Here is a 23,593-nt window from a genome sequence, read left to right on the forward strand (position 1 = left end):
GTCTTCGGTTCATGCATTCACATAGCACTGCTACCTTGAGCAGGAGACCCGATGCTATAGCTGGTTTAGGCAGACTGTTCTGCAGAATTTGTTTGGGGGTCTAGAATTCAACTAGGCCTATTCTGTTCAGTTCCAAGATGCACTTACACAGTTTTATTCACAGTTCAGTTTATTGGTTCTGATTTTCCTTTCCTGTTGCAAGTTCTTATTGTCTGTTTGTTTTTGTGGTGAGTCTGGTAGCTAGGGATTTCCATATGTGGTAATACTGATGTCTTGCTTGTCTTTGGAGAAAGTGAAGTTACCTGTAGCAGGTGTTTTCCAAGGACAGCAGGACAGATGTTCTCTCGTACCCTCCCTAGGAGTTGTATTCTCTGAACTTTTAAATACTGATTGCTGGTCCCACACAGAGGCAGGCATTAAGGCATGTGCACTGGCATGATAGGGGATGCCAAAAGCTTATGAAAAATCTAGAATGCTGGGTAGTGTCTGCCCTGGTAATATGTCCTGTTTAAAGGTGAGTAACTTTGTTTTACATTCCTTACAAAAGGTTTGTTACCCTTAAAATGCCTCCTTTCAGTTTTGCTCGCTGCTTTTCTACCTCTTCCAGATGTTATCATCCAACTAGTAACTATTTAAGCTACTCTCTGCCCTTTGTATATGGAAGGAACTGATTTGTTGTGAAGAGTTATTATGTTTCTCTCTGCCCCCTCTCTTCCATTTTTTAAAAATTTGAAATAGACGGGTGTGGCTTTTGGTCCCTTTGTAGTTCTTCTTTTGGGGGCATGGTCTCCAAATGGGTTATTTTTGTGCATATGTATCACAACAGCGAAGATAACTTGAGAATAAGCAGACGATGCTTTAGCTGGTCTAAAGGTTTATTGTGGAACAAACAACACGCAACATAGCTGTGTTTTGGCCAATAAGGCCTGCATCAGGAGTCTGTTTCAAATATATATATAAATAATCATAGTAAATACATTTAAAACAAAAGATAAATATTAAAAACAACATAGTCAAAAACATAAAAGTAAAAAATAACTAACTTTTTACACAGTAATTCAGATGAACGACCATAATGTCTTACAAACAAGGAATCACAAATACAGAGAAAATAAGCAACATGTATATAATATAATGAAGCATATAAGTACCTCTTGGATTGTACTTAAACGTCCACTTGAAATGACTGGCAAAAATATGCCAAAACAAAATAGATCAACAGTGTGTTGTGGTGTAAAAGAGGACATGTCCTCTTTTACACCCTATCATGTTGTTGATCTATTTTGGTTTTTGCCAGTCATTTTGAGTGCTTCATTATATTATATACATGTTGTTTATTTTCTTTGTATTTGTAAGTGATTCCTTGTTTGCAATACATGGTCATTCATCTGGATTACTGTGTCACGATAGCATTTTTTTACTTTTATGTTTTTGACCCTATGTTGTTAATATTTTTTATCTTTTATTTTAAATGATGCAGGCCTTGCTGGCTGAAACACAGCTGTGTCGAGTCTCATTTGTTCCACAATAAACTTTTACCTATCTGAAGCATCGTCTGCTTATTCTCGAGTCATCTTCACTGTTGTGATATGTATTTCCTATTCTGCGAGGATTTGCTGCTTCTGTGCATAACATGACAGTAAGAACCTCACACCTAAGTCAAGGTATGATCTGTCTCTCAAATACACTGCTAGTGCTCATCATAATACTTTGCATTGTCCAAAGAGAGCTTTTCTGGTGCAGTAATGTTACAATGTTTCCAGTTTCCAGTGGATGAGATTTGCCACCTTGTACCTCTCTGTATAGAAATTTATTGCCGTTAGAACCTCACAGCCAACTACAAGATGAGACCACATTTTCTAACTTTTTCTTACAAATCTACAGGTGTCTGTTGTACCAGTTTTTTTCTATGTTTTCTATAAAATATCTCATCCGTAATTTGCTATCCTGGGCCACAGCTGTCAGTTGCTCATTCTTAGGTTTCCTGCTTACTTATACATTTGCCACTTGTTTTTACAAATTACCTGATCAATTCCTTTGCAAATATGAAAGTAAACCTCCAGAATCTGTCTTCATCATCAAACATGGACAAGTGCTCCAACAAGTAAAAGGAATGAGTGAGAATCCACCAGTACCAAAAGAGAAGAAAGTAACATAAATTGTTACTAGTATGGTTTCAAACTCTTTTTAAAGGAGCAGAACAAAAGTGCGCAAGCATGTAATTCAGGATCTGTCCTTGCAACACTTTATAAAGAACACAAGCCAAGGGAAGGGGAAGTCTTAACTGTTTAATACTGAGTTTGGTTTAAAGAGGGAGCTTAACAAGATGATACTGGTTTGACATTTCCTTTTTTGCATTGATGTAACCTTCTCAAAACTTCAATAAACATTTATTGTGAGAAAAAAAACACAAGCCAGTTTAATATTCTGGCAGTAATTGGCAACCAGTGAAGTTTAAAATAAAAAGAAGCATGTGGTCAAGGTTAGATTAAAAATCAATCTAACTGTTTGTTCAAAGGGTATGTTAAAGAGACTACAATCTAAATAAATCAGGTTACAATAATCCAAACTTGATAATAACAAAGAGTGAACTAATTGTTCATAGTGATTGGCATCAAAACATTTCCTAATAGTGCGAAGTTTCTTCATTAGAAAAATACATTTTTTGACTACATGACTTACCTGTGGTTCTAATGAAATTGAACGATCAATATGTACTGCCAAAAACAACATTGTTGATGATAAGTGACTGAAGGATTTGTTCTGGGCTGGTATGAAAACAGAGAATTTTAGTTTTCTCTGTATTAAGTTTTAATCTATGGCTATACGTCCATCCTTCTAAAGGTTCTATACAAGTCTGAACTTTAGCAATATTTATAACGGAAATAGATTGAAAAGGAAATAGTACAGAAATATCATCTGCATAGATATAATAAAGAAACTTGTTATCTAATAATGTACTCGAGAGTCCACAAAAAGATATTAAACAATATTGGAGATAAGGGAGAACCCTGCGGAACTCCACAGGGATTATTCCAACTTAATGATAAATCCGAATGTAATTTAACTCCATAAGATCTATAACATCCAAATTCTGCAAGAAGGCATGATCCACCAAATCAATTCGACTTGTCATCGGCTTTTGATTTGGTGGATTATGCCTTGTTGCAGAATTTGGAAGAGTTAGGAGTTATGGGTAAAGTTTTGTAATGGTTTAGAGGTTTTTTGAGTTATAGATCTTATTGTCGCGGCTCTGATGTCACTCTGGTGTTGGTGAGCTCTCGAGTTTTCCCGAGCTCCACTAGGCCCCGGAAATAACCGAGCACCCCGAATCTTCACCCGCGGCGACCGCCGTTCACCGAGGGTTGAGCCCTCAGCTGCGGGTGGCCAGCAGGACTGCTGGAACCACGGGGTGACGGCTGGCCTGGCTGGATGTGGGTACAGAGTCCTTGGTGAGCGTAACTTAGCCGGGCGGCTAGCTGCGCACTGGGAGCGGATACCGTCTGCGGAAGTGACAAGCAGGACGGCTAGCTGACAACAGGGACAAGCACAGTCTTGGAAGAAGCTAGCAGGACGGCTAGCGGTCACGAGGGACAAACACAGTCTTGGAAATAGCTAGCAGGACGGCTAGCTGCCACGAGGAACAAACACAGGCTTGGAAGTAGCTAGCAGGACGGCTAGCTGTCACGAGGAACAAACACAGTCTTGGAAGAAGCTAGGACGGCTAGCTGTTACGAGGAACAAACACAGTCTTGGAAGTAGCTAGCAGGACGGCTAGCTGCCACGAGGAACAAACACAGGCTTGGAAATAGCTAGCAGGACGGCTAGCTGCCACGAGGAACAAACACAGGCTTGGAAGTAGCTAGCCGGACGGCTAGCTGCCACGAGGAACAAACACAGGCTTGGAAGTCAGTAGCAGGATGGCTTCAAACAACAAAACGGAAGCACTGGATCCCCTCCGTGCTTCCGTTTAAATCCCCCGCTTGTCCTGGCAGGCAAACAGCTGGAACCAATCCTCTCCGCCCAGGCCGGCAGTGGGGACCGGATTGGTCCTCTCGTCCGATGGGCGGAGTTCCCACGTGGATGCGCCAATCCGGCGCAAGTGGGCGGAGCCTCCTCGCTGGTCCTGCTGCAGCGAGGAGGCCGCCGACGCCGGCGCCGCCATCTTGGCCGGCGGATCTCCTTCTCCGAGGCCGGCGTTAGTTCTTGAGGATCGCCGGCCTCGGAGCAACTTGCAGTCGCGGCGATCCCTGTGGCAGCCTTCCCCCGTCGCCCCGCATCCCATGGGCGCCCCAGCCTCCCGCTCCGGCCCGCGGACCGCCAGGTAAGGGCCCGGAACGGGACAGTATCCTCCCCGGAAGACCCCTTCCTCCGGGGCCCGGGTTTGGACGGATATCGGGCGTGGAAGGCTTTGACCAATTCTGGAGCATGAACATTAGTCACGGGTTCCCAGGAATTATCTTCGGGGCCAAAAGATTTCCATGATAACAAATAATACAGTCTTCCCCGCCGCCACTTTGAGTCGAGAATCTCCCCTACCTCGTACTCCGGGTCCGGGACCACCTGGAGATCCTCTTCTTGGGCTGGATGCGGGTGCCACCCGGACTCCCGGAACCTTTTCAATAGCGAGATATGGAAGGCGTTATGTACTCGTAGGGTGGCGGGTAACCGCAATCGATACGTTACCGGCCCAATTCGTTCTTGGATTGCATATGGTCCCGCATATCGAGGTCCCAGTCTTCGGGAAGATCCCCGGAGTCTCAGATGTTTCGTGCTTAGCCATACTTTCTGTCCTGGTTGGAGCACGGGAGCGGGCCGCCGATGGCGGTCAGCAAAGATCTTGTCCTTGGTCGCGGTTTTCTGTAATTGTTCCCTAGCCATCTTCCAGACCTCTTGTAGGTCGGCTACGACTTGGTCCTCCGCCGGGGTCATGGCGGTAGCCGGGAACGGCCCAGGAAGCCTGGGATGTCGTCCATATACCAGGAAGAACGGGGACTGCCCGGAGGATGAGTGGTCACTTTGGTTATAAGCGAACTCGGCCCAGGGGAGTAGAGAAGCCCAGTTATCTTGTCGTTGGTTGACAAAGGCTCGTAAGAATCCTTTCAGGGTTTGGTTAATCCTCTCAACCATGCCGTTGGTTTGAGGATGGTAAGCGGATGAAAAATGGTTCTCCACCCCCAAGGCCGTGCACAAAGTTCTCCAGAAGTGGGAGGTAAATTGGGGCCCCCGGTCACTGATAATCCGAGTGGGCAGTCCATGTAGTCGAAAAATGTGGTGAATGAACGCTTGGGCTAGAGGAGCGGCCGACGGAAGGTTCATGAATGGGACAAAGTGAGCCATTTTAGAGAACCGATCTATCACCACCCAGATCACGGTATGACCCTGGGAACGAGGTAAGTCCGTGATAAAGTCCATGGATATCTCCGACCAGGGGCTGGTCGGTACGGGCAGTGGTTGTAGGTCTCCCACGGGGGGTCCTCCTACTGGCTTGGTTCGGGCACATACCGGGCACGAGGTAACAAACTGGAGGATATCTCGTCTCATCTGTGGCCATCGATAATGTCTCGTGATGAATCGGAGTGTCTTTTGGTACCCGAAGTGCCCGGCCCATCTAGACGAGTGCCCCCATTGCAGAACCCTTTTCCGGTCGGCGGCCGCCACGAATTTCTGGATTTGGGCAACCTCCCCTGTGGCCGCACTGAGACAAGCGGGGTCTAACATCGGATGAGTCTCCTTAGTCTCTTCTGGTACCTCAAAGGCCCGGGAGAGCGCATCTGCCGGGGTATTCTGGGAGGCCGCCCGGAACACTAATTGAAAATGAAACCTGGCAAAGAATAATGACCACCGGGCCTGTCGGGGGTTCAGCCGCTGGGCCTCTTGGAGGTACAGGAGGTTCTTATGATCAGTGATGACCGTGAACCGATGTTCCGCTCCTTCCAGTAAGTGTCTCCACTCCTGCAGTGCTAGTTTCAGCGCCAAGAGTTCTCTATCCCCTACCGTATAATTCCGTTCGGCAGGAGAGAATTTACGTGAAAAGAAGGAGCACGGTTGACGCCGGCCTTCAGGGTTGATCTGAGAAATGACCGCCCCGGCCCCTAGAGCGGACGCGTCCACCTCTACCATGAAAGGTTTCTCAGGGTCGGGGGTCAACAGAATAGATGCGGACTCAAAAGCCTCTTTTACCTGACGAAAAGCTGCTTGCGCCTCTGGCGGCCAATCCCTGACCCTCGCGTTCTTATGGGTGAGCGCCGTCAACGGGGTTGTCAACCTGGAGTACTGGGGAATAAATTGGCGATAGTAATTGGCGAAGCCCAGGAATCGTTGCAAGGCCTTCAGGCCCTTCGGTTGAGGCCACTCTCGAATGACTTGAAGCTTGTCTGGCTCCATCTGTAACCCCCCTGGAAGCAGGATATGCCCCAAAAAGGGTAAGGATCGCTGATGGAAAGCGCACTTACTCAGCTTAGCAAATAGATGGGCTTGACGTAGGCGGTACAGCACTTCACGTACATGGGCCGGATGCTCCATGGGGTCCTTGGAGTAAACTAGGATGTCGTCCAGATACACAATCACCGTGGAATTTAGCAATTCTTCTAGTACGCAATTGATAAGACGTTGAAATACCGCAGGGGCATTGCAGAGACCGAATGGCATTACCCGATATTCAAAATGTCCCTCGTGGGTGTTGAAAGCCGTTTTCCATTCGTCCCCTGACCGGATTCGTACTAGATTGTAGGCCCCCCGCAAATCCAACTTCGTGAAGATCTGAGCTCCTTGCAGTCGGTCCAAGAGCTCGGGAATGAGTGGCAGCGGGAACCGATCCTTCACGGTGATGGCATTTAATCCCCGATAATCAATACAAGGTCTCAGGGTCCCATCCTTCTTGGTAACGAAAAAGAACCCTGCCCCGGCTGGGGATGTAGACGGCTGAATGAACCCTTTCCGTAGATTCTCATGGATATAATCTCGCATTGCCTTGAACTCTCCTCGGGACAGTTTGTACAGTCGGCCCCGTGGGGGTACCGTATCTGTCTTCAGATTAATAGCACAGTCAAAAGACCGATGCGGCGGTAGTACCTCCGCCTCCTTGGGACTAAACACATCTGCAAAGTCTCTATACTCCATAGGCAGGGAACCCAAGTCACCCGGTCCTTCCCCGGGCAACGTATTTAAAGCCGGACAGCTGCCAGCCCGATCCTTACAACAGGTCTCTTGACAGGAATTGCCCCATGCTTGAATCTTTCCCCCGGTCCAGTCGATAACCGGGTTGTGGTATCGTAGCCATGGCAATCCCAGAACCACGGGGTGGATGGTCCGGGACAACACTAAGAATTCGGCTTCCTCCCGATGGTCCTCCCCCACTTGCAGTCCCAACATAGGAGTAATCTCAGTGACCGGCTGGGGAAGGGTAGTTCCCTGGATGGAGGTTATCCGCAGCATTGGCCTCCGAGGGAGCGTGGGCCAGCCCATTTGCTGCAGCAGTTCGAGCCCAATAAAATTGCCCCCAGACCCCGAGTCCACCAGGGCTCGGGTCTGAACCATGGCCTTCCACCGTAAGGTCACCGGTAGGATGATCAAGGTGTCCTGTAGGGGAGCGGAGTGCCCCAAGAACCCTCCCCTCAGGGTGCCTTGGGGGGCGCATTTCCCGGCCGGATGGAACAAGTCCGGAGGAAGTGCCCAGCCTGCCCACAATAGAAGCACAGTCCATTAGACTGTCGTTGCTGTCTTTCGGCGGGAGTCAACCGTTGCCGGCCCATCACCATTGGCTCTTCCCCGGGCTCCGTAGTCTCCCGGTTCCCCTGGCGAGAGGACGGCCCTTTGCTCGTCCGGGAGGCCCCTCGTGCCCATTTCTGCCGCTCCACCCGGGCTCTGGCTCGCTCCTGGAATCGGGTATCCACCCGGATACAGAGTGAGATGAGGGCATCCAATTGTCCGGGAATCTCCCGTCCCGCCAATTCATCCTTGATTCGTTCTTGTAATCCCTCCATAAAAATGGCCATCAAGGACTCCGGATTCCAACGCAGCTCCGCGGCTAAGGTACGAAACCGGATGGCATAGTCGGCCACCGTACCTTCTCCCTGATGAATCCGGAGCAGTTCCGATGCCACGGAGGAGGGTCTTCCCGGAAGGTCAAACACCATCCGGAACCGGCGCTGAAATTCGCTATAATCCTCCAAAATGGGATCATGTTGTTCGTCCAGGGGGGCCACCCAGTCCCGGGCCTTTCCTTCACAAAGGCCCATAATGTAGCCCACCTTACTTTGGTCCGAAGCAAAAGCCTCCGGTTGCATCCGGAAGGCCAGATTACACTGGTGGAGGAACCCTCGACAACCTCCCGGGTTCCCGTCGTAACGTGCGGGTTCAGGGAACCGAGGTCCCACGCGGAACCCTCCCATACGGGGAGCTGCTGCGGCCCCTTGGACCGCAGCGGCCTGGTTCTGTACCTGAAGCGTGGAAAGTTGAGAACATACGTTCTGGAGCGCCCCAGACAGGGCATTAAGCTGTTCCTGTTGCTGCTGGAGAACCTTGGCCAGGTCCCGTAGATCAGGTTGCGTCGGCGAGCTCATGGCTTCCGTTTTTCTGTCGCGGCTCTGATGTCACTCTGGTGTTGGTGAGCTCTCGAGTTTTCCCGAGCTCCACTAGGCCCCGGAAATAACCGAGCACCCCGAATCTTCACCCGCGGCGACCGCCGTTCACCGAGGGTTGAGCCCTCAGCTGCGGGCGGCCAGCAGGACTGCTGGAACCACGGGGTGACGGCTGGCCTGGCTGGATGTGGGTACAGAGTCCTTGGTGAGCGTAACTTAGCCGGGCGGCTAGCTGCGCACTGGGAGCGGATACCGTCTGCGGAAGTGACAAGCAGGACGGCTAGCTGACAACAGGGACAAGCACAGTCTTGGAAGAAGCTAGCAGGACGGCTAGCGGTCACGAGGGACAAACACAGTCTTGGAAGAAGCTAGCAGGACGGCTAGCTGTTACGAGGAACAAACACAGTCTTGGAAGTAGCTAGCAGGACGGCTAGCTGCCACGAGGAACAAACACAGGCTTGGAAATAGCTAGCAGGACGGCTAGCTGCCACGAGGAACAAACACAGGCTTGGAAGTAGCTAGCCGGACGGCTAGCTGCCACGAGGAACAAACACAGGCTTGGAAGTCACTAGCAGGATGGCTTCAAACAACAAAACGGAAGCACTGGATCCCCTCCGTGCTTCCGTTTAAATCCCCCGCTTGTCCTGGCAGGCAAACAGCTGGAACCAATCCTCTCCGCCCAGGCCGGCAGTGGGGACCGGATTGGTCCTCTCGTCCGATGGGCGGAGTTCCCACGTGGATGCGCCAATCCGGCGCAAGTGGGCGGAGCCTCCTCGCTGGTCCTGCTGCAGCGAGGAGGCCGCCGACGCCGGCGCCGCCATCTTGGCCGGCGGATCTCCTTCTCCGAGGCCGGCGTTAGTTCTTGAGGATCGCCGGCCTCGGAGCAACTTGCAGTCGCGGCGATCCCTGTGGCAGCCTTCCCCCGTCGCCCCGCATCCCATGGGCGCCCCAGCCTCCCGCTCCGGCCCGCGGACCGCCAGGTAAGGGCCCGGAACGGGACACTTATAGAGTTAAATTACATTTTTTTAAATTATTGTTTATTTTAGTAATTAAAACCAAAAAACAAGAGCATGTACAACATTATCCATGGTACAGCCACTTAGAAACAAGCTTTAACAAACACTTTGACAATTTACCACTCTTTAACCGACCTGCCTCCCCCCCCCCCCCCCCCCCCAAAAAAAAAAAAATCCCTCCCCCAGAACTGGCTTTTTAGTCAGTGAACAAAGAGGAATCGGGATAAGCTGTCCATTGTACATATGGGTCCCAAATCTGATGATACTTCAAAATAGAGCCAATCCGCCACGCAGTTAGTTTAGACATCAGATGGATATAATCCAACTTGTAGAGGATCACCCGAAGACCAGGGAGAGTCGGCTGCTTCCATGCCGCTGCAAGAGTAATTTTGCTGGCCACCAAAATTTGTGCGACCAAACAGTGGACATACCCCTTTACTGCTTTTGGCTTGACATATAAAAGACAATGGTCCATCTTCATAGGGTAAGAGGCTTTTGTAACGCTATAAACATACTTCAAAACCATAATCCAGTACATTTGGGCTTGTGGACAGGATCACTAGATATGAAAGATGTCCCTCGTCTGACCATATTGGCGCCAGCACTGGGCGGACCCCAATCGAAACATCTTGGCCAGTCGTTGAGGAGTGTAATACCAACAACAAAGTATTTTGTATACGTTTTCCACAAAACTATTTGAAATAGGCACCTTAAGGAGAGATTCAAACACCCTTTCCCATTTTGTTTAATCATAGGATACACCCATCGCCCTCTCCCATTTCAGCAGATAATACATAATAGGTTGGGTACGTGAGAGAAGAGCCCTGTAGATCCGAGAAACACCCCCTTTCTTCCTCCACTAGCCCTTGCTCCATTCAAGAGAGGTCGCCATGAGGCCCCAACTCCCCTTTCGCCCTTCACAGTATAAAATCTCGGAGTTGACAATAGTGAAAAACATCGGAAGCAGGGAGACCAGTACTCCTCATGAAGTTCATCAAACGATAGCAGCTCCCCCTCCTCCCACATGTGACCAAGTTCACAAAGGCCTAAACCCTCCCAGAAGCGGTAACAGGAATCTAATGAACCTGGAACAAAGTGTGGAGCAGAACGGATATGCATATGCAAAAAATATAAACGTTCCATGAAAACCTTGTCTCGTAGCTTTCTCCAGATAGAAAGACGCCACTGCAACAAGGGTGGGGCCCCCCGAGCAACCTCCCTCAAGAGATGGCTAGGTAGCCACGGAATGGCTGTCAAAGAATAAGGATCTAACCAGGATTGCTCCACAGATTTCCACACTTTACGGGAACCCTGCAACCAATCAGCTAAAATTCTGAGATGTGACACTTGATAATAAAGAAGAACGGAGGGAACTCCCATTCCCCCCCTGCACACACACTTGATGCATAACTGCACTACTCACCCGTGGCGGTCTTTTTTTCCAGATGACTGAGAAAACCCTCCACTGCAAGCCTTGAAAGAATTTGTCCGGTATGGAGATGGGAAGTGCCATAAATAGAGTAATTTAGGAAACAAAATCATTTTAACCGCGTTAATACGCCCAAGTTAAGAAAGTGTCAGTCCCTCCCATCTATCTCAAAAACAGTTCATGTACCTTAGCAGGAAAGTTAGCCTCATAAAGACCCTCCACATGATGAGTCAGATGGACCCCTAGATATCAAATAGAGCGTAAGGCCCAGCGAAACGCAAAGCAAGATTGTAGTAAAGCCACCTGATGTTCAGGGAGATTAACACTAAGAGCCTCTGACTTGTTAATGTTAATTTTGAATCCAGAGACCTCACTATATTCCTGCAGGATAGAAGACACCACTGAGAAGAAGATAGCTGGTTCTACTAGTGTAAGAAGTATATCATCTGCAAAAAGTAAGACCCGAGATTTAACCCCCGCCCCCCCCCCCCCCCCCCGCATCTAGGATCCTTAACATCCGGGTGCGCCTGAAGGATGATAGCTAAGGGTTCGATGGTCAACGCAAACAAGAGGGGAGACAGAGCAGAACCCTGCCTCGTACCTCAAGATAGAGAAAAAGAGGAAGCATATTGGCCATTAACTGAAACCGAAGTGCGAAGTGCTGTGTAGATAAGGTGAAGCCAATGCAGAAAGCGACCAGAGATACCAAACTTATTTAGAACAACAAACAAAAATGGCCAATGAACCCAATGAAATGCCTTTTCGGCATCAAGTGATAACAAGCATAATGGGGAGCATGTGGCTTGGGAGTGATAGATAAGATGAAGAGCTCTATGTATATTGTCAAGAGTGTCGCCCTTGGATAAAACCCGCTTGATCTTCATGTATCAAAGATGGAAGGTGCTGCTGTAAGCGAGAAGCTAAGATCTTAAGAAAAATGTTATAGTCAACTCCCTACAAAGATATGGGTCTATAAGAACTACCTAGTTGCGGGTCTTTACCTGGCTTAGGTAAAACTGTTATGTGAGCTAAATTCCAAGTTTCCAGGAGTGGCTGGCCCTCATCAAAGAATTAAATACACGTAATAGTAACAGAGCTAACAGTTTCCCGAAAATCTTATAGAATTTATTAGTGAACCCATCAGGGCCAGGAGCCTTGCTGGGGGCCAACACCTGGATTGTGTGATAAATCTCATCTAGGGTTATGGGTTTAGATAACGCTTGTTGGGCTCCCTCCGTTAGTTTTGGTATATCAATTGGAAGTTTTCGGAAGGGTGGATATCCGGTGTACATAGTACTTCATAATACTGCCAAAAAAAGATTGCAATTGAGCCGAGACTAAATATGTCTCGCTACTGTCCTCTTTAAGGCTAAGAACATGCGTGCGGCTAGTTTGCTGTTTAAGCCTGTGAGCCAAGAGCCTGCTGGATTTGTTATCAAACTCAAAGTATTGTTGGCACACCCGCTGAAGTTGTTCGGAAATATCTGTTAACTGCAGATTGTGGATCTCCAAGCGGAGCTTATGTGCCTGGTCCAAGAGTTGACTGAAGATGAGGTCCTTGTTAACATAGTTGGTGCTTCACACCTGCCAGTCATTTGCAAAGTGAGATCTCCGCCTGAACCTTCTCCCGACACACATGCGCCTTCAAAGCAATAAGGTGACCATGAATGACAGCCTTAAAACTATCCCATAGAATAACCAGTGAGACCTCCCCATTGTCATTGATAAGTATATAGACTTTAAATTGGCTTTCAATTTGCGAAACATATGCCATATCAGATAGCAGGGCATCATCCAATCGCCATTGTGGGGAAACCCACGAAGTTCCATAGAAATGGAGCTCTAATAAAACCGAGGCATGGTCAGACCAGGTACGCGGCCCAATTCTTTCACTGTGAACTAAAGGGAGAAGCAAGGCATCTCCCAACCAAAAATCTATACGTGAAAATGAGTTGTGTACAGAGGAAAAGTAGGTGTAATCCCGCAGGGTAGGATTGGTATGGTGCCAAAGACCTAGCAATTGCCATTGAGTAAGAAAGGCCTGCAATCGCATTCTATCCCTATGGGCATAGTGAACAGACACAGCAGAATTGTCTAGATGGGGATTTAGGGTGAGATTAAAATCCCCTCCCACCAATAAAGAACCTTCACTATGGCGCAAAATGGTCTGATCTAAGCAAAGGAAAAACTCCCCGTGATCTGTATTAGGATAGCTAAGGGTTTAACAAGTATATTTTTGGCCCCCTAAAGAGAAGGGCCTAGAATCATTGAAAACTATCATGACCCCCCAAGTTTTTGTATTATCACAATTAGAGGCAAAATATAAATGAGGATACCTACGATGATGACAGAGACGTTCATGTGTTGCTTTAAAATGTGTCTCCATCTCATGGGGCCTGATAGTAACCGGCTTCAAATCGACCCGGCGTTTCAAAATGTCTAAGGCTAAATCCTGATAAATCTCCACAGGATAGGAGTCCCATTTGAAGTCATAAGCTTGCCGCACTGCCTTAAGAACTCGTTCTTTGAGTTTGAAATCCTGGAAACAGGCAATAATGTCTTTAGAGAAGTTGCTCCTTGCAGGACGCAAAGCCCTATGAGATCTCTCTAGTAAAATAGTGTCAGGAGCAATGGGTGCCCCAGCAACAGAGAGCAGAGAACAAGTGGCCAAGTCTGAGCGCACCGCCTTAAGATCAGACCGGATCTCCTGCAGCCAGTCTTTCAGTTCTGGGAAGGCCACTGCTTCGGGACCCTGTTGCTCTCCACTCAATAAGAACAAATCTCTAGGTGAAGAGTCCTCGGGCAGCGCTGGCTCGCGTGTGGTCTCCTGCTCTTGGCCTGCCACATGATTCGGGCTCATCCCACAAGTGAAGGCATATTGGGAAAGATCTACAGCATCTGACCGGGACTGCATCAAGATCGCTAACATCAACCGCTGTTCTGCAAAAAGAAGCAGGGTAAAAAAATATCAGCTGCCGGGGAAGCACAAAAAAAATGCTGTGGGTGAACGGGAGCTCGCCACTTAAGCAGCTATACTACCCAGTGACGTCACTTCCTCTCTTACATTCGGATTTATCATTAACCAAGCCAGGGAGAAGAGAGAGAGAGAGATCTCTTTGCTGAAGCCCTGTAAACAGTTATATTTGATAACTTGTTAGCAGCTGTACGTCCTGATCTTCCCAGGTACTATTTAGATATTAAACAAGTGTTTAGTTAGTGATATAATTGATCCATATTTCAGTTACCTGTGATTGTTTTGCTGATTGCACCTTTTCTGTTCATTGTTCTAATTTTACAGACAATAAACATTTTCAGTTTATTGCTCCTGCTTGTCTGGACTGACTAAGAATCCTGGTGGTTTGTGTTTTGGGTCTGTGAGTCCTTTCTGGGAACTGTGGTAGCACTGGGGGTGTGGCCCCAGTAACCTAGAAATCACTGGGGATAATTTGAGAGCGGGAGACTTGCCCAGAGGTGGTTGAGACCCAGTCGGTGGGAGGAGGGTGTTGCTAGTGTACAGCACAAGCAGCAGGTACAGGCAGACCTGAGCTGTACTGGGGATAGACCCTCTAAGTGTCTGTGGAGTAGCCCCAGGCAGGTGGCAAGGCATTTCGTGACAGACCTATGTCCTGACCATCTTCAAATCTAGACTAAAAGCCCGCCTTTTTGAGGCTGCTTTTAACTCCTTACTTCTGTTCACTTATTCAGTACCCATGTTTGTTTTATCATTCCCACCATAAGTAGTTCCCTTAGACTGATTAGATTAGATTGTAATCTCTGTTGAGCAGGGACCGTCTCTTACATTTTTAATGTACAGCACTGTGCACATCTAGCAACATAGTAGATGACGGCAGAAAAAGACCTGCACGGTCCATCCAGTCTGCCCAACAAGGTAACTCATATTTGCTGCTTTTTGTTTATACCCTACTTTGATTTGTACCTGTGCTCTTCAGGGCACAGACCGTATAAGTCTGCCCAGCACTATCCCCGCCTCCCAACCACCGGCTCTGGCACAGACCGTATAAGTCTGCCCAGCACTATCCTCGCCTCCCAACCACCAGCCCTGCCTCCCAACCACCGGCTCTGGCACAGACCGTACAAGTCTGTCCAGCACTATCCCCGCCTCCCAACCACCAGTCCCGCTGCCCACCACCGGCTCTGGCACAGACCATATAAGTCTGCCCAGCACTAACCCCGCCTCCCAACCACCAGCCCCGCCTCCCGATCTTGACTAAGCTCCTGAGGATCCATTCCTTCGGCACAGAATACATTTATGCTTATCCCACGCATGTTTGAATTCCGTTACCGTTTTTATTTCCACCACCTCGCGCGGGAGGGCATTCCAAGCATCCACTACTTTCTCCGTGAAAAAATACTTCCTGACATTTTTCTTGAGTCTGCCCCCCTTCAATCTCATTTCATGTCCTCTCGTTCTACCACCTTCCCATCTCCGGAAAAGGTTCGTTTGCGGATTAATACCTTTCAAATATTTGAACGTCTGTATCATATCACCCCTGTTTCTCCTTTCCTCCAGAGTATACATGTTTAGTTCAGCAAGTCTCTCCTCATACGTCTTGTAACGCAAATCCCATACCATTCTCGTAGCTTTTCTTTGCACCGCTTCAATTCTTTTTACATCCTTAACAGGATACGGCCTCCAAAACTGAACACAATACTCCAGGTGGGGCCTCACCAACGAGTTATACAGGGGCATCAACACCCCCTTTCTTCTGCTGGTCACACCTCTCTCTATACAGCCTAACAACCTTCTAGCTACGGCCACCGCCTTGTCACACTGTTTCGTCGCCTTCAAATCCTCAGATATTATCACACCAAGATCCCTCTCTCCGCCCGTACCTATCAGACTCTCCCCGCCTAACACATACGTCTCCCGTGGATTTCTATTCCCTAAGTGCATCACTTTGCATTTCTTCGCATTGAATTTTAATTGCCAAACCTTAGACCATTCTTTAGCTTCCTCAGATCCTTTTTCATGTTTTCCACTCCCTCCCGGGTGTCCACTCTGTTACAGATCTTAGTATCATCCGCAAATAGGCAAACTTTACCTTATAACCCTTCGGCAATGTCACTCACAAATATATTGAACAGAATCGGCCCCAGCACCGATCCCTGATGCACTCCACTACTCACCTTTCCTTCCTCCGAGCGAATTCCATTCACCACCACCCTCTGGCGTCTGTCCGTCAACCAGTTCCTAATCTAGTTCACCACTTCAGGTCCTATCTTCAGCCCCTCCAGTTTATTTAAGAGCCTCCTGTGGGGAACTGTGTCAAAAGCTTTGCTGAAATCTAAGTAGATTACGTCCATAGCTCGTCCCTGATTCAATTCTCCTGTCACCCAATCAAAGAACTCAATGAGATTCGTTTGGCACGATTTCCCTTTGGTAAAACCATGTTGTCTCGGATCCTGCAACTTATTGGCTTCCAGAAAATTCACTATCCTTTCCTTCAGCATCGCTTCCATTACTTTTCCAATAACCGAAGTGAGGCTTACCGGCCTGTAGTTTCCAGCTTCTTCCCTATCACCACTTTTGTGAAGAGGGACCACCTCCGCCGTTCTCCAATCCCTCGGAACCTTTCCCGTCTGCAAGGATATATTAAATCTTTAAGAGGACCCGCCAAAACCTCTCTGAGCTCCCTCAATATCCTGGGGTGGATCCCGTCCGGTCCCATGGCTTTGTCCACCTTTAGCTTTTCAAGTTGTTGATACACACTTTCTTCCGTGAACGGTGCTCTATCCACTTCATTTTCAATTGTATTATTTCCAGTCCATCGCGGTCCTTCTCCAGGATTTTCCTCTGTGAAAACAGAACAAAAGTATCTATTTAGCAAATTTGCTTTTTCTTCATCATTTTCCACATAGCGGTTCGCAGTATCTTTTAGTCTCACAATTCCCTTTTTAGTCATTCTCCTTTCACTAATATACCTGAAGAAATTTTTGTAACCCCTCTTTACATTTCTAGCCATTTGTTCTTCCGCTTGCGCTTTTGCCAGTCGTATCTCTCTCTTGGCTTCTTTCATTTTCATCCGGTAATCCTCCATGTGTTCCTTTTCTTGAGTTTTTCTGTATTTCTGGAACGCCAACTCTTTAGCCTTTATTTTCTCAACCACTTGGAGAACCATATCGGTTTCCTTTTTCTCTTGCTTTTATTTACTTTCCTTACATAAAGGTTCGTGGCCCTATTTATAGCTTCTTTCAGCCTGGACCACTGTCCTTCACAGTATCTTTTAGTCTCACAATTCCCTTTTTAGTCATTCTCCTTTCACTAATATACCTGAAGAAATTTTTGTCACCCCTCCTTAGCGCTATAGAAATTAGTAGTAGTGGTTTGCCACATTTTCATAATTAACTTTAGGTATTAAATGAATCTAGGGTTTATTTTGTAGATGTCCAAGCAAATTTGTTAGCCTTTGATAGCATCCCACATTTCTGGTTTTCTTATATTGAGATTTCTGCTGGTCTTAGAACTGGCCGTAATGATTTAACATTAACTGATCTTTTGTTCCATATGCTCCCTTTTTGTTACCCTTCCGTTCTGTTGCCATTATATTAGTGGTCATGATATATTGTAAGCCACATTGAGCCTGCAAAGAGGTGGGAAAATTTGGGATACAAATGCAATAAATAAATAAATCATATATTCTGTTGGTACTTAGTATCTTAGTGAATAGCTTATATACTGTAGATGGACAAGTTATAGGTCTGTAATTTTTAGGTATGTTACTTGGATCTCCCTTTGGAAGAAACAGTGTTCTGCCTGTTATTAGCCATTGTGTGGTATTAAGTTTGACTGCCTGACCAAATGATTTTTGCAATCTCTTAGGTCTTGGTGGAATTATATTGTTTGAGCCAAAGTTTGGTCACTCCATCTGTGCCAGGTCTCTTCCAATTTGGACTCTTTTCAACCAGTTTTCCAGTTCTTTTGTTGTTGCATTGAGCCATTCCATGCTTTTTCCAGATTCTCCTTTATGCAGGGTAGCCACTCTGCTTCTCAGTTGTGCTCTCAGGTTTCTAGTATAAGCTTCCTTAAGAATGTTTCAGTTTTAGTTGGTGCTGTTTTCTTTGTTATTAAGCTCTTTCCCAGTTTCCAGTACAGTTGTTTTGGGTTCTCTCTCAGCAGTTTGTTTTCATATCTCTCTTTTGGAATAAAGATACGTGAGGTTTTCAGTGCTTCTTTAGCTCTTCTTTGGGGGCAATTTCTTCAGGTGGGCCATATGAGTTTCTGCATGTCCAGATTGCCTTCTCCATGGAGGCTAGTGTGCCATTCAACATTTTAAGTAGGCTGTTGGGCTTGGAATAGTTGGCGGATATTAGCTTAGAGCTCAGTTTAGAGACATGTAATTAGACTGAACAAGAATCGCTCCTGTTAATTAAGCTTGAGTGTGGTGATAGAAGGAAGGTAAGCAATTATGTGAAAGGTTACGCATTGAGTGGTGGAACAGGTAATCGAATGATCTGCTCCCAGCTCATAAATCTATATTGTCTTTCCAGCCACAGACAGCAGTATATAAATAGTAGAACTAAAGTCATGGTTTTAATTTATTTTATTTTTGCATTTCAGGCTCAGGAAGAGCTGGAAATGGAGGGCCTTAAAGGAGAGTTCGACAGAAGCCAGGCCTCCAAGTCCCTTGCGTCTACTCTGAACAAACTGATTGACAAGATAGATGATAAAGAAAATGAGAAGGGAGAAGAGATGGATGCAGATGATAATACATCTAGGGGCAGCCCAAGTCCTCTTGGCAAACCATCAGCTGGTAATTATGATAGTGAGAGGGGAGTTCACTGCAACCCCCACCCCCCAAAAAAAACCCTTTAACATTTTGTAAGTCGTTATACTTGTTTTTTTTTTTTCTAATAGGTTATTACAATTGTACATTTGCATAGGAAGTGATATGCAAGCCAATAATTCTTCATCTTGTTTTTGGGGGATCATCCTTTCCAAAAGTACAATCGCTTTATGCTTCCAAGCCAGAATTTTCTTTCCAGTGCATTCCTTTTCTTATGTATATCTATATGTTTTGTGCCAATGCTGTAGTCTGATTTGATTTATTGACTTATTATACTGCCTTCATACTTGAGTAGATCCATTTTTGACATACCCATCAAAATAACAGTTGCTTTCAGTGTGAAAGGTATATTGGATGCTGGGATCCCCCATATACATCACTGGTATCCAAACCTTTTGTATAAATATGCATGACAACATCACATGTTCATTCTCTTTCTGTTTTGTACAGAGGGATGACAGTCTGAGGTGTCAGATCCCATGGAAGATATTAAAACTAGTCACAGGTCTTATGAGATAGCTGCTGGTTTTCCGGATTGTATAAATTTTATTTATTTATTGCACTTGTATCCCACATTTTCCCACCTATTTGGAGGCTCAATGTGGCTTACAAAGATCTGTTATGGAAGAAATACAATTGGTGATTACAAAGATTTTTAAAGATTTTTTTAAATCAAATAATCCCAAGCAATGACAAAGACAGAATAATCGTTTGTTAATACAGGAATATACAAAAAAAAATCCAAACACCTGCATTCTATTTCTAGTATACAAAGATATGATCTTTGACAAATAGTTTTGGAGTATGCTCTTCTCTCGGCTTCTGCTTTGTGTATATTTTTAATCAGTAAAATGCAATCTACATTTCCTTATCCTGCTAGACAGGTCAAGACACATGGCCTTATGCCACCCTGCCAGCAGATAGAGACATAAAACATAGCTTTTCCACTGACAACATCACTAGTACAGGGAACAGTGTAGCTCTGGAATGCCATTATCTCCTCCAGCACTTGGTGGCATATCTCAGACTGGTGCAACAGAACATTTGACTAGTCTCCTTGAGGCTTAGCCTGCAGGCCTTTTCCTGAGTTTAGCAGACCCTATTATGTTCAGGAGCTCTCACAGATTAGCTTGGAGAACTTTTCCTAATTGTGACTAGGTTTCCAGCACAGCAGGTTGTGGGACATTGCCGAGATGAAGTCTGACCTGGCATATAGCTGTCTCGGGTAACTCCTGTCAGCTCAGGGGTATGAGAAGAAAGTAAGGTTTCTGGTCCCTAGCCAGTGTGCCCCCCACCTCCCCTGCCCTCTTATGCCTTAGAGCTCCCTTCCTGTGCAGGGTCCAAGGCTTATTGCTCATACTAAAAAAAACTTATGAAAACAAAAGATGAAAAAAGGACCAAGGGTAGCAGAGTGGCAATTGAGTCAGTGGCAGTTCTGGGGTGGGGGTGGGGGGGGGGGGACAGGACATGAAGGTGAGCGAGAGAGGAAACTTGTTACCAGAGGCGACATTGCAGGGCCTGTGGAAGCCGATGTGTTAGTACTGCAGCTGGCTTCTTTTGCCCTGATTGTGACGGAGGCACCATGGTAAGCTAGAATGAGCATGGCATGGTTTCAAACCCCCCCTCCCCCGGGGTCACAGGAAAACTGTGGATTAGGTTAAACGTATGGTTCTTCCCCAGGCCATTTTACACGTGGGCCAGGTTTTTCCAATGCTTAGCTGGTGCTGAACCAACAGCTGAGGGGAGAAAGGGGGTTAGGGGTTACTTGAGCTTGTTCCCAAGAAGGAGGAGGGAGAGTGGTCTCCCTGTATCAGATGATTTCTTGTCCTGTAGCCACAGTTCTTTTCAGGATCTCATTCTGTGCCTCCAGAGAGCCTTTATGGCTGTGTAGATCTTTACCAAGCTGGTCCCGGGGGGGGGGGGGGGGGGCTGCAGGTGCAAGAGGTTCAGGCTTTCACAAGAGGCTTTGGACATGGTCTTTGGGCCTGACTTCATCTCCAAAAGAGAGCTGGGCTGCTGCTGCCCAAGACAATGGGAGTGACAGTCCTCTTAGTAGCCTTTCTCTAGGTGGAGGAAGTGCTCGCTTCCTTCATTGTATAGGTGACTTTCTCTCTGTGGAGTCTTTGGAGGAGAAGATATTGAACAGAGACACCATCCTGGAAGATATGCGGAACCTTCTAAGGCTCTTCTTTTCTGTGAGGCCATCCACGGGATGATTCTTTTGAAGTAGAAGGCTCCAGAGGCAGTACTGAAGAGAACCAGGGTGACGGGGGTGTTCTGCCCCCCTTCCTCTAGAATATTCGGAGTTTTGTTTCATCTCCCACAAATGAGACATCTTTATTATCACAGTGACTTTGAAGACAGCTAACCATAAGGAAGGGGTTCTGACTGTCAAGGACTCGCAAGACAGAAAGGTCAATGTGCTTTTAAAGCAAATGTTTTTTCTTCCAGTGCACTAGGTGTTTAGTCTGTAGAGGTTATGTGACCTATGCCCTGCTGAATTAGATTCAGCAGTGGCTGGAGAGCCCAGAGAAGGCCCGCTTGATCTGGGGTGGCTTTCCTTGCTAATACCTTTTTATTTTATATTTCAACCTTATTTGATATATCTAAGTGGTTTCTACAGGTGACTTTGTGCTCCATAGCTGCAGTAGTGGTGGCTGTGATTTTGTATCTGATTGGCTGACTTGGCCACCAAAACGCGGCTCGGCCAGATCTCATTTCATGTCAGGTTGCTGTTAGGTGAAGAATGTGACAATCTAATTAAGGATCTATGGGAGACCAGGCTCCAGAGCCTTCCAGAGGATATATATCTCTTGCTTTCTAAGAAGCCGTCAAGTCCATCCCATCTTAAGGAGAAGAGGTGTTATAAGTGAGGGAAGCAGTCCTCCTATGCTTTGGGTAAATTTTCAAAACTCCAGCCCTTAGCGGTGCCCGCAAATCAAAAGAAGGTATGGGATCCACTTCAGGAGGAGCCCATGGCTCCCAGTGGAGGTCTGCAGACTCACTCTGGTAGTTCCGTGAAGGAGAAGGGAGGTTCTTTATCTGGATTAGACCCATATGACTTTGGACCATCTATACCTGATGTGGTTCAGATCAGACATGCACATTTAGCTTCCCCAATTTCTGATTCCTTTATGGCATCCCCCTGCAGGGTAGTGGTGAAATTGCTCCTGGAAAGGATGCTCTTGTTAGGGGCCATTACTTCAGTTTTGTTGGTGGAGCAGAATTTAGGCTGCTAGTCAGTTTTTTATGTGGTACTGAAGAGGTCTGGACCCATCAGCCTATTCTCAGCCTCAAAGGGGTCATTCTTCACTGTAGGTGTTTCAGATAGAAACTTTGTTTTTGTGGTTTTGCATGCTAGGAAAGCACTTCCAGTTCTAGGCTGTTCCCTTGGTCTTGTCACAGTACCAAAAACTTTCTCAAAGTTTATGGAGGTGGCGACTTTCCTTCACAAGGAGAGAATTAGGATGTTCCCACCAATGGCTGATTCAGGTTGTCAGTCTGCCACTCAAGTGATTCAGGTAGTAGAAGGTCTTGGATAGTGAACTACATCAAGTGCAGTCTAATGCCATCTTGGATCCTCAAATAGCTTGGGGGCCCATTTTCAGCACAGAAGTTGAAAGGTCCTTTTGACTCAGGAGAGGGTGGAGAAGTTGCTCTTCCAGCTGAAGAAGTTTGCTAAGTTTTCTTTTATCTGCTCCCCAAGCCTGCAATTATCTCCAGATTCTGAGTTCAGTAGTGGCAACTCTAGATCTGTTGTCCTGGATCATTCTCTGCCACATCACTTGAAACTAGCTTGCTTCCGGGGATCTACGTTAGTCATGTGCTGCACACCTTCAATAAGTTGCCAAGGGGTGCTTTGGCGGACTTCGGATTCCTGAAATCCACAAGAGCAGTGTGGCAGTGGGATATGCCAGCGCTTTCATTTTTCCTCAAAGGTGTCCCCTTACTTATCCATATGCGATAACCCAGACTTTCTTCCTGGTCAAGGTAACTCTGGGTTCCGTGCCTGGGCTGAGAAAGAGTGGAGGAGTGGTCTAGTGGTTACTCTGGTCCTGAGGAACTGAGTTCGATTCCCACTTGGGGCACAGGCAGCTCCTTGTGACTCTGGGGAAGTCACTTAACCCTCCATTGCCCCAGGTACAAATAAGTACCTGTATATAATATGTAAGCCGTATTGAGCCTGCCATGAGTGGGAAAGCGCGGGGTACAAATTAAAAAAAACACAGAGGAGGGAAGTGTGAAATCATTTGTGGAGCTGCAAAGGGCTCATGATTTGCCGGATGCACATCAATTTGCCCATAACCAACTTCGACACTACATCACATCTCTACAGCGGCAGGACCTTACCAAAGATGTTCAAGAAACACAATCAGAGGCCTTCATGTTGGGGTTGCAGCTGCCAGTGCCATTAATGTTCTACCATTTATTTTTAAAAGATAAACAAACAGAAAAGCAGAATAAGGTCAAAAAGGTTTATTGGAACAATACCCGACGTGGCCACGTTTCGCCCTCAGGCTGCGTCAGGGGTAAAACTATCAAAGGTGTATATAAATATATTATGCACACTTATGGTAAAACCAAAAATTGTTCAAAAACCAAGTTCCAATCAATACCTTCTTCTTACTCCAGAAATGATGGATCGTGGTGGTCTGTGAAAAAAAGAAACCATGAATGCTACACGGTATCACAAAGAAGGTACAAGTGAAAACAGAGGCATAAATAGGTGCATAATAAAATGAAGAAGTGATGAAATGACAA

General features: G+C 46.7%; 1 protein-coding gene across 2 annotated transcripts in view; it reads left to right on the forward strand.

Annotated features, from left to right (window-relative positions):
* OS9 (OS9 endoplasmic reticulum lectin) overlaps nt 1-23,593 on the forward strand; it is a 191,457-nt gene that overhangs the window by 142,525 nt on the left and 25,339 nt on the right. For both annotated transcript variants that reach the window (XM_030196589.1, XM_030196590.1), the window contains exon 12: nt 18,607-18,799. In XM_030196589.1, coding sequence (XP_030052449.1) covers nt 18,607-18,799 — 193 coding nt within the window. The remainder of the gene's footprint in view (nt 1-18,606; nt 18,800-23,593) is intronic.

This window comes from Microcaecilia unicolor, chromosome 3 (assembly GCF_901765095.1).
Source record: "Microcaecilia unicolor chromosome 3, aMicUni1.1, whole genome shotgun sequence".
Classification (NCBI taxonomy): Eukaryota; Metazoa; Chordata; class Amphibia; order Gymnophiona; family Siphonopidae; genus Microcaecilia; species Microcaecilia unicolor.